The sequence below is a fragment of the Emiliania huxleyi genome (genome assembly GCF_000372725.1).
Source record: "Emiliania huxleyi CCMP1516 unplaced genomic scaffold EMIHUscaffold_66, whole genome shotgun sequence".
Lineage (NCBI taxonomy): Eukaryota > Haptophyta > Isochrysidales > Noelaerhabdaceae > Emiliania > Emiliania huxleyi.
The window spans coordinates 575,810-586,391 of record NW_005197053.1 but is presented as its reverse complement, the minus strand read 5'-3'; the positions used below and the strand labels follow the sequence as shown (position 1 = coordinate 586,391).

The following is a 10,582-nucleotide window of genomic DNA, read 5'->3' as shown; positions in this document are numbered from 1 at the left end:
GCGTTTGCAACACCGCCAGTGGCGGCACATCTTCCTCCGTCGGCCGCTCCGACGCCTGCGCCGCCGCACTCAGCAGAGGAGCCGGCGCCTGCGCTCGCCATGCAGCGCGAGGGCTTCGCCTCGCGCCCCAGTGGGCCCACCTGTGCGCGCCGGCGGCCCCCATGTCGCCCGATCTGTTCTCCTGTGTCCCCATCTCTCCCCATCTCTCCCCATCTCTCCCCACACCTCCCCACATCTCCCCACATCTCCCCACATCTCCCCACATCTCCCCACACCTCCCCATCTCTCCCCACATCTCCCCACATCTCCCCCCAGGCGCGAACGCGGCGGTCTTCAACGCGGTCGCGCTCGAGGTACGGGGGAGATATGGGGGAGATATGGGGGAGATATGGGGGAGATATGGGGGAGATATGGGGGAGATATGGGAGATATGTGCGGCTGGAGAACTCCTAACGACTCACTAAGTGATGAATTGAGCGAGTGGGCAAGGAAGTAGCATGGTGCGCTCGAGGTGCTGCCTTCAACGCGATGAGTGAAGCGAGGAAGTGGCACGGTGCGCTCGAGGTGCGAGTAGCGGTTCACGAAGTGGGGGATTGAGCGAGTCAGTCAGGGAGTCGCGTGGGTCGCTCGAGGTGCGGCTGCGGTGGGGCGACGAGTCCTCGCGAGTTGTCGAGGCGCTCGGCGACGCGGCCAGAGGCGACATGCGCCACCCGCCCACGCCGCACAAGCGTGCCGTCCAGTTCCTCGAGCCGAGGCCAGCCCGAGGGCCCCTCACCGTCGTCGCGCGCCAGAACGGGCTGCGCGCGTGGTTCTGTGCGCCGCCGCCGCCCGCCGCGCCGCCGCCGCCCGCCGCGCCGCCGCCACCTCCGCCGCCGCCGTCCGGCTGGTGGGGGCGGATGCTGGTGCAGCCGTGGCACTTTGCGATGCTACGCGACCAGCCGAGGAACGAGGCGAGGTTCGCCGAGATTCGCCGAGATTCACCGAGATTCGCCGAGATACGCCGAGATACGCCGATATTCTCCGAGGTTCGCCGAGATTTGCCGAGATTCGCCGAGATTCGAGGAGAGTGCGCCGGCTGAATTAACGAGACTTAGTTCACGAGGCTGAATTCGCGAGGCGAGTAACGAGGCTTAGTTGTGTGTTGCTTAATGAACGAGGCGTACGCCGCGGCGCTGCGCCGAGCTGCGGGCCGGCTGCAGGCGGGCGCGGCGGCGGGCGCGGCGGCGGGCGCGGCGGCGGGCGCGGCGGCGGGCGAGGGGGCGGAGGCTCGCCAGGTGGCGGTCGATGTCGGGTGCGGGTCGGGTCTGCTTTCCTTGCTGCTGTGGCGGGCGGGCGGCGGCCAGGTGCTCGGGCTGGAGATGCTCCCCGTATCTCCCCGTATCTCCCCTCCCCGTATCTCCCCATATCTCCCCATATCTCAGGTGCTCGGGCTGGAGATGCTCTCCGCCGTGACGGACCTCGGCCGGCGCTGCGTCGCCGCCAACGGCGCCGAGGGCGAGGTGCAGCCTGGTCAAGGGAGAGGCGGCGAAAATGAATTACTTATTACTCAATACTCAATTACTCAATTACTCAATTAGGTGCAGCTGGTCAAGAGCGAGGCCGCGGGACTCCTCACCGCGCCGCCAGAGGGGGCGCCGCGGCTCCACCTCTTCCTCGCCGAGCTGTGAACGGCGTCTCTTCACACCGCTCCTCCTGTGAACAGGCGCCGCGGCTCCACCTCTTCCTCGCCGAGCTGTGAACGGCGTCTCTTCACACCGCCCCTCCTGTGAGCAGGCGCCGCGGCTCCACCTCTTCCTGGCCGAGCTGATGGACTCGGGCGGGCTCGGTGAGTCCTTGCTCTCTCTCGCGTCCGCCGCACGGCGTGGCGGGCTGCTGCTGCCGGCGGCGCCGCTGCTGCCGGCCCGCATCCGCGTGTGGGCGACGCTGGTGGAGCTGCAGGGGTGCGGCACGGCGCTCGACAGCGCCGAGCTCGTGCCGTCGCGCCTAAGCGGCGTGGGGCTCTGGTTTCGGCTGCCTCTCTCCCCATATCTCCCCATATCTCCCCATCTCTCTCCTAGGCGTGGCGCTCTGGCCGTGGCTGCGCTACCGCCACCGGCGCTCGTACTCGGCCGTCGACCGTATCTCCCCGTATCTCCCCATATCTCCGCCGAATCTCCCCAGGCGCTCGTACTCTGCCGTCGACCTTTGATGAACGATGGAATTGATAAATCAGCTACGGCTTTCGTAGCAAAGTAATAGGCGCTCGTACTCTGCCGTCGACCTTGCGGCTGCCGAGTACGCGCCGCTCACCGACGAGGGCCTCTTACTTCATTCGTTCCATACTCACCTCCTTCGTTAATCACAGGTACGCGCCGCTCACCGACGAGGGCCTCTGACTTCATTCGTTCCATACTCACCTCCTTCGTTAATCACAGGTACGCGCCGCTCACCGACGAGTGCCTCGTCTTCTCGGCGGTGGTCGGCGACGCCCCCCCCGCCGACCGGCTCGTCGCACTGACAGCGCAGGCTTGCGCGGCCGTAGATGCGCGGGGCACGCGACTTTTGGCCTTCAAACCGGGGCTGCACGAGACGCACGCCTCTGCTGTGTTCCGCTGCCTTCGCACCCCGCCCACTCGCCGGCTTCGGCGCCGTCTTCACGACACGGCATCGTCGCTCCCACGGCGTCAGGCGTCGGGCGAGGCCAACGCGGTGGTGTGGGTGTGGGAGGCCGATCTGGACGACTCGGGCGCGCCGCCGCTCACCAACGCCCCGTGGGCGCGCGAGAGATATGGGGAGATATGGGGAGATATGCGGAGACATGCGGAGACATGCGGAGATATGCGGAGATATGGGGAGATATGCGGAGATATGCGGAGATATGGGGAGGCCCCCGTGGGCGAGGGAGAGAGAAAGGAGCGGCCAGAGGCGAGCCGGTGCGCCGAGGACGCGTCGCGGAACAGTCCCGTAGGAGATATGCGGAGATATGGGGAGATATGCGGAGATATACGGACGTGTCCCGTAGGCTGCTCGCACGCACTGGAGGCAGGCGGTCAAGCTGCTGCCCGCATATCTCCGCATACCTCCGCATATCTCCCCATATCTCCCCATATCTCCCCATATCTCCGCTAACCCCCCCATATCTCCGCACATCTCCCCGTATCTCGCCATATCTCACCATTTCTGGAGGCAGGCGGTCAAGCTTCTGCCCGAGAGGAGGGCGGTGGGCGAGGGGGAGCCCCTCTCCCTCGAGGTGGCGAGCGGCGGGGGGAGGGACCTCGCGTTCGCCTTGCGCGACGGGCCGGCCGCAGAGGCCGCGCCGTTGCGCCACCACGTCAGGCGCCAGATCACGCGAGATCACGCGAGATCACGCGAGATCACGCGAGATGAGGCGGGATTACGCCAGATCACGCGAGATGAGGCGAGATCACGCCAGATCACGCGAGATGAGGCGAGATGGCCCGAGATTAGGCGCACTTCCCGCGGCGTGTCGGCAGAGACGCCCGCGCCGCGCCGCAGCTTTGCCTCGGACCCCGGCTTCTCGCCGCCGCCGCCGCCCCCCGAGCCACCCGCCGCTCTCTTCTCCGACTCTGCCCCTTCGACCCGGCGCGACGTGCCCTCCTACCGAGGCGGCGCTGGGAGCGGAGGCGGTGAAGGCGGCCGTCCGCCCCGCGCAACTTGGCCGAGCGGCGCGCAGGGCGGTCGGTGGCTCTGCCGCGCCGGCCACCGCCCCGCGAAGCCGCCGCCGCCGCGCCGACCGCCCGCCGTCGCGCCGGACGACGCGTGGCTCTCGGCGCTGTCGGCGAGCGAGTTTACGGCGCCGCGGTACGGCCTCTCGCCACGCGGGGCGGCAGACCACGTGGCGCTGTGCGAGGCGCGGCGCCGCGCGGAGAATTCCGCCGGGCCCCAAGCGCGGGGGCGTGAGCTTTTGACACCCGGCTCACTGTCTGCGGGATAGGCGGCCTTGGACGTCGCCGCGCAGCCGGCGATGCTCGGCGTGCACCCGGCCGAGGCGCAGCAGGCGCTGCGTGTGCTGTACGCAAACTGACCTCGCAGTGAGGGCGGGGCAGCCCTTTTGAGACTGTCACAGAGCCGGAGACGCACCGGAGTGTTCAACCCATTGTGTTGGGGGCGAACGGATCGCATATCCGGCGGAAATCCCCCACGAACACGCAAATCGCAAAACGTGATGAGTTACCCCAAATAAGAAATACTGAAACATTACCGGCGGGCGCTGCGCGAACAACTCGGTGCTGGTGGCGCGCTGCCAGATCGGGCCGCACACCGTGGACAACCACCGCTGGAACTTTGCGGGCTCCGAGTCCGAGTCGTACACGTCGAGCCGCATCCGGAGCTGGCCGCCCCTGCCGTGCGCCAACTTCCCGGAGGCGCCGGGGCTGCTGCTCCGGCACGCCGACGGTAACTACACACACATTGCGGTGCAGGTCAGCGCCGGCGCCGGCGCTGGTGGGTGCGGGCATGCGCATGCGCGCGCGGGGGGGCGCGCACCGTCCGTGTGGTGCATGTGGGTGGGTGGGTTGCCGTAGTGATTTAGTGTTCTTAGTGGCAGGTGGCGGTGGGCGGTGAGCGCGCGGTGGCGAGTGGCGAAAGCCAAACGGCGACACGCCGTCAGCTCGCGGCTCGCCACGGTAGCCGTAATATAAGATGCTCGATCTCACCAGGCACGTCGATGCTCGATCCGATCGAGACTGAGAGCTCGCTGAAGCTGGCGTGTGACGACGGAGTGGCCCGCCTCTGTCACAACTTCGAGGCTGTCAGCGCGCGCACGTGCAGCGTGCTCGGCGTGCGACGCCTCATTGGTACAAGTGGTCAGCTGCTAGGTAGGTAAAGCTAGGTAGGTAAAGCTGAGCTTGACGCAACCGGCCCATATGTTACAACATGCTGGCAGCGGCTCGATTCGACAGCGACCTACCTTGCGGCGCGAGCCGCACATACACCATGTTAAGGTACTGTGTAGCCTGTGTGCGCAGGTAGCCCGTGCTCACATTGAGGGCAGAAGCCGCCTCGGCGCTCGAGGGGAAGAGCGGCGGCTTGATGCTCTGACGCGCGAGCTCGGTGTGGAGCTGCGTCCAGCGCCTGCCCACTGGTCCATCGTAGGTGAAGGTTCCACCTGGCCGGATGTACTTGCGGACCGCTTGGTACGGCGCGTCGACGGCCGCAATCGGCGGCACCTCCCAGATGACATCGACTGCTCGCAGCAGCCGCTCGCGCGCGGCAGCCAGCTCCTTCGGGCCGAGCGAGGTGCACGAGGAGTGGAAGTTCGTGCATCGGCGCGGCGGCCCAAAGTGACGGCGCAAGTCGCCGCCGCCGCAAGGCGCTTGAGCCGGCGCGCCGCCGCCCTCGCTGCCCAGCCCGCCGTCGCACGCATTCTTCACAGAGAAGATATCGCCCACACCGGGTACAAAGTTATCGTCAAAGAGTAGATGCCGAAAGCCCGCGCGTGCGGCCTGCTCGATCCGCTGCAGGTGGTCCTGGTGGTCGTCCATCACGACGAGCGCGCTGGCGACGTCGATGCCGAGCGACGCCCACCGCACCTCTGCAAAGTCGGTGTAGTTCCTAACAAAAACAAAGGGGGAGACAATAAAAATAAATACAGGAGAGACGGGCGACGAAAGGACAAAAACAAAAGAGTTGTTTGGTATTGCTAAAAATCTCTCGAAAGGAAAAAACAGTTCGCACCCCGCAGAGAGAGAGAGAGAGAGAGAGAGAGAGAGAGACCGCCCCGTTCACAGGTGTTGAAGAGGCGCAAATCACTGTGTGACACATTCTTTTCTTTATTTTCAGGCAATCACAAACGCTATTTTGTCGTACTCCTTTTTTGAGTTAGAAGCCGGTATTTTTCTTTATTTTGCGAGCCCTGGCGCCCTCGACGCTCCAACCTCCGCCTCACCATGTCCGAGAGGCAGGAGCCGACGGCTGGCTCCAAGAGCCAGCTCAAGAAGCAGGCAAAGATGCTGCACAAGCAGCAGGCCAAGGCGGAGCATGCCGCCAGAGGGCACAGCGCGATGCTGCACGAGGCGCGGCGGCTCCGCGAGCGGCTGAACAGCGACGCGGCCAACGCGGTTCCGGACGCCGCCCTCTACCCGCAGCTTCCCCGCGCCTCCGCGTGCGAGCTCTTTGAGGCCGTCGGCGACGAGCTGCTCCAGCGCACCGCCCTCCTGCAGCGGCCCGACGGCGAGGAGGACGGCGCCGAGGAGGACGGCGCCGAGGAGGACGCGGCCTCGGCGCAGGCGCGGTCGTGCCGGGTGATCGAGAAGTTCCTGTGGCGCGCGCAAAAGTACAACGACAAGTACGCCAGCCAGGAGCTCAGCCTTCTCTACCAACTCTACCGGCTCGGCGCGCACGACGGCTGCGACCTCGTCGTCGACATCGGCGGAGGCAACGCAAACCTGAGCTGCCTGATCGCCCTGGTGTTTAACGTGCCCGTCATCTGCGTCGAGATGGACTCGCCGCGCCCCGAACTGCGGGGCGAGTTCTGGCTGCCGCCGCACCTCAAGGCGGCGAGGGCGGCCCGGCGGGTGGAGGCGGACCCTTCGCGGAAGCTTCCCCGGAGCATCCCTGTAGGCGGCGAGGGCGGTCCGGCGGGTGGAGGCGCTCATCCAAGACTACAGCCTGCCGGAGGGGTACAGCAACGTCCTCGTGCTCGGCAAGCACCTCTGCGGGCCCGGCACCGACGCCGGGATCGACTTCGTGCGGAGACACCTCGGCGTGGTGGCGGCGCCTCTGCTGCCCGCCGGCCGGCGCGAGCTCTTCTTCACTGCCTCGTCTCCGCTGCTGCTAGGTGCGCGGCTGCGTCTTTGCGACCTGCTGCTGCTGCAAGCTGGTCGGCGCGCCCGGCGCCGGCAGCGGCGGGTCGCACCTCTTCGCAGACCTCTACTTTGGGCCGGCGGCGGCGGCGGCGCAGGCCGGCGAGGTGTGCGAGCCGTGCGGGCCGGCCGAGGTGGGGCCGGCGGCGGCTGCGCCAGCCGATTCGCCGGTGGCTGCGCCAGCGGGGTCGGGCGGGGAGCGGTTGGTCGACCGGGAGGCTGCGCGCGCGAGCGAGGAGGCGCTGGGCCGAAAGCAGAGCGCGCGAGCCAAGGAGGCGGCGCGGCTCGCCGCTGCGAAGGACGAGGCGCGCGCCGCGGGCAAGCAGCTCTGCCGCCGCTTCCTCCGGTACGGCAGCTGCGAGGACGGGGGCGCGTGCCGCTTCCACCATTGCGCCGCGGCGCCGCAGGGCGTGGAGGAGGACGGCTTCGGCTCCCTCTTTAGCAAGTACCGTTTCCCGGCGGCGGAGGCGGAGGCGGAGGCGGAGGCGCCGGCCGCCTTCCTGCGGCGCGTGCTCCCCGCCGTCGCGCGTGCAACCTCGTGGCGGAACGCGGTCTTCAACCCGAAGCACCGCGGCTCGACCGCCTACTCGGACCTGCTCGAGCAGGCCGAGTTCTTCGAGTCGTGGATCCAGGGCTTCCGCCGCCGCCGGCTGCGCGAGCTCTTCGGCGCGCGGGCTGCTCGAGCAGCCCCGCAACGGCGGCGGGCGGATTCACGGCGGGCGCGTGTGAACAGGCGAGGAGGAGGAGCTGCTCTATTGCGGCGACGACGTGCACAGCCAGCAGAACCGCTGTCTGGTCAGCGGGCGGACGCTGCGGGCTTCGCCGCCGACAGCCCCTCTTCCGAGCCGGCGCGTGGCGACGAGCCGCGGCCAGTGTCGCTGGTTCCTTTGGCGGCGCAGCGTTTATCCCCCCCACCCGCGCCCGCCCGCCCGCCCGCCCGCCCGCCTGCCCTCATGCCTTGCCCCTTCGCAGGCGCGGGAGCGCTCGCCGGCGAGCACCTCCTACCTCTCCTCGCCCGGCTGCTCCCTTGCCCCGTCGCCCGCCGCGCCCTCGCCCGGCCGCCTCACCGCGCACGGAGCGCTCGGCTGCTCGCCGCCGCCTGTCTCTGGCACAGACGGAGCAGCGACCGCGCCAGCGGTCGCTGCTCCGCCCCTCCGTCGCGCGCGCGTCGCTGCTCCGCCCCTCCGCCCTCGCCCCGCCCACCCAGTCCGCAGTCGCCCCGCGTCTCAACCAACACCCTTCCCGCGGCCACGCAGGGCCGTGTGGTGTGTGACACTCTGTGAGTGAGGGGGACGGCGTGCGCGAACTCGCCGTCTGAGCCTAGCGCAGCGCGAACTCGCTCTGAGCCTAGCGCAGCGCCTCGGAAAACACGCTCGGACTCTGTCAGGTGTCACAGGTGATCATCCAATTTCCCTTACGAGCCTCGGGGGGAGCCTCGCGTATGTGTGTGTGGCGTGTGCCACATGCGACGTGTAAACAAACGTATTGCCAGCGGGAGGCTCTTGTCGCGTCATCTGCTTCTGGGCCGTGCATTCGGCCCGCGCTTGACCAGCACGATCCGGTAGCGTGAAGTACCCGCTCGCAGGCTCTCGTTGAACTTTGGTAATCCGTGGCCACCCTTGTCGCCTAGGCCGTGAGAGAGAGCACCGTCTTCGGGCTTGCATTGCATCACGAACAGCTCCTCGATCAGCTCCGAAGGGCACACAAACTCCACCACTGTCGTGGGGCTGCTGTCCACCCATTTGGCGCCGCGCAGGTACTTTTCGGCATACTGACGGCCCTCGGCGCCTCGCACGATGGTCTGGTAGGGTTGGGTATCCGGCAGCTCGCCGTGTGTGAGCAGATGGCTCAGCTCAGCGTCGCCCATGGGCCGATAGACCAAAGTCCGCATCTGCTCCTCTTCGGCACTCTCGGCGCTCAGCCACACGGCAGATGCGCCATCGTGCGTCACATCTGTCAGCTCGCCCCTCCCCACCAGCTCCCTCTCGTAACCAAGCAACTTCACCCCCTTCACTCGGCTCTTGAACTGCATGCCTGCACCGGCCACCGCCTGCTGTCCGTCCGCCTGCATCTCCTGCGCCGCCCCCTCCTGCGCCGCCCCCTCCTGTGCCGCCCCCTCCTGCGCCGCCCCCTCCTGCGCCGCCCCCTCCTGCGCCGCCCCCTCCTGCGCCGCCCCCTCCTGCGCCGCTCCCTCCTGCGCCGCCCCCTCCTGCGCCGCTCCCTCCTGCGCTGCCCCCTCCTGCGCCGCTCCCTCCTGCGCTGCCCCCTCCTGCGCCGCTCCCTCCTGCGCTGCCCCCTCCTGCGCCGCTCCCTCCTGCGCTGCCCCCTCCTTTGCTTGCCTCCCCTGCTGCCGCTCTCTGGCGAGCGCGCGAGCGAGGCACTCGTGTCCCTTGGCCCACTCAGGCCGCAGCTCGACGCACCTCTCAAAGTGCGCCCGCGCCGTTGCCCAGTCCCTCTCCCGCACCGCCTCTTGAGCCAGCAGCCCGCACTCCTGCCACTCCAGCAGCTCCGCCTCCTCGTGGGCAGACGCGCCAGGGCCGTACACGGCACTCAGCCCACGCCGAGGGGGCAGCGGGGCCTGCTGGGCAGAGGCCGACTCGCCGTCAGCCACACTGGCCGCATGAAGCGCGACGCTGCTGGCGCCCAACGGCCGCAACGCCTCCAAGAAGGCACCGCGCGCAGGCTGGCGAAGGACTGGAAAGGCCACTTCTGCAAACGCGCCGGCAAATGCGCCACTGAGCGCCTTGGCAAACGCCTGCGCCACGAGCGCAGGTGAGTTGCCAAAGGCTCCGCAGCCCCAGGCGCCGAGGATGATCCCGTCGTAGCCAAATGAAGCCATGGTCGAGAGGACGCCGCTGACTTTGCTCTCAAGATGTGCTCGCTGCTTCGCATCCGGCTCACCGTTGCCGCCGATGTCGCGCAGGCATGCCGCGAGCACTCCCACTCGAAACGGGTGCGGGGCCAGCTCCCCGCTGGCATTGCGAAACACGATGACCTCTGGGACATGCGCCGCGCCGTACGTGGGAATCGGATAGGGCAGCCTTTCGAGGGCCCTGCCCAGAGACGACGCTCGGCACAGGTTCTCCTCCTGCGTGCCGATCTGATTGCCTCTCCATCCGCCACCGGGCTCCGAGTCGCTAGCAAAGTCGAGCACGCACACGTTTGAGCACGCACGAGACCTGTAGAGCCACTGCGCCGCCTCAAAGCTGCCGCAGCTCATCACATGAACGTTCATGTGCTGATGCGAGGAGGCCGCTGCCGTGCCTGTCCGAGGCGGCGCAGTGAGCACCGTGCCGCGGGCCGCGGGCTCGCGTATCTTGCCAGTCGACAGGAGCCGGCACGTCTCGTCGGCCAGTGCCTTGGGCGCTACCATTTTCTCGTGTGGCGTCGGTACGGTACTGGCGGTACTAGGTCGCGTCCGACTGCATGCAAAAAAGAAAAAAAACGTTAGGCACCGCCCTTGCGCCTGGCACTAATCCTCGGGCGGCGGAGCGGCGCGGCGGCGGGCAGCGCGAGGCGGCGGCGCGGCGAGGCAGCGGGCGGCGCAGGGCGGGGCGGCGCGGCGGCGGGTGGGGTAATTAATTATTTGTTAATTCATTATTACTTAATAATCATCGGGCGGCGGCGCGGCGCGGCGGCGGGCGGCGCGGAGCGGGGCGGCGCGACCATCAGCAGACGCCCGGGCCTTTGGTCGCTGGAGCTCGGCAATGGTCGCGCCGCCCTCGACTCAAGGGGCTGCCTTCCACACGTCGCTGCTCAGGCCGGGGGAGGGGGGGAGA

General features: G+C 68.0%; 3 protein-coding genes across 3 annotated transcripts; 1 reads left to right on the top strand and 2 right to left on the bottom strand.

Moving 5' to 3' along the window:
- Positions 1–4,868: 4,868 nt before the first annotated feature.
- Positions 4,869–5,763, bottom strand: EMIHUDRAFT_215794 (hypothetical protein; the record flags this gene model as incomplete). The annotated part of the gene is made up of 2 exons (XM_005762894.1): positions 4,869–5,531; positions 5,752–5,763. 2 exons carry the CDS (start codon positions 5,761–5,763, stop codon positions 4,869–4,871), a joined length of 675 nt encoding a protein of 224 aa, XP_005762951.1.
- A 125-nt stretch (positions 5,764–5,888) lies between these two features.
- Positions 5,889–8,086, top strand: EMIHUDRAFT_215793 (hypothetical protein; the record flags this gene model as incomplete). Its single annotated transcript, XM_005762893.1, has 6 exons — positions 5,889–6,515; positions 6,562–6,687; positions 7,022–7,253; positions 7,537–7,598; positions 7,776–7,940; positions 8,060–8,086. The coding sequence occupies 6 exons, from the start codon at positions 5,889–5,891 to the stop codon at positions 8,084–8,086; spliced, it is 1,239 nt and encodes a 412-aa protein (XP_005762950.1).
- Positions 8,087–8,313: 227 nt separating this feature from the next.
- Positions 8,314–8,835, bottom strand: EMIHUDRAFT_67708 (hypothetical protein; the record flags this gene model as incomplete). Its single annotated transcript, XM_005762892.1, has 1 exon — positions 8,314–8,835. One exon carries the CDS (start codon positions 8,833–8,835, stop codon positions 8,314–8,316), a length of 522 nt encoding a protein of 173 aa, XP_005762949.1.
- Between the last annotated feature and the right edge of the window lie 1,747 nt (positions 8,836–10,582).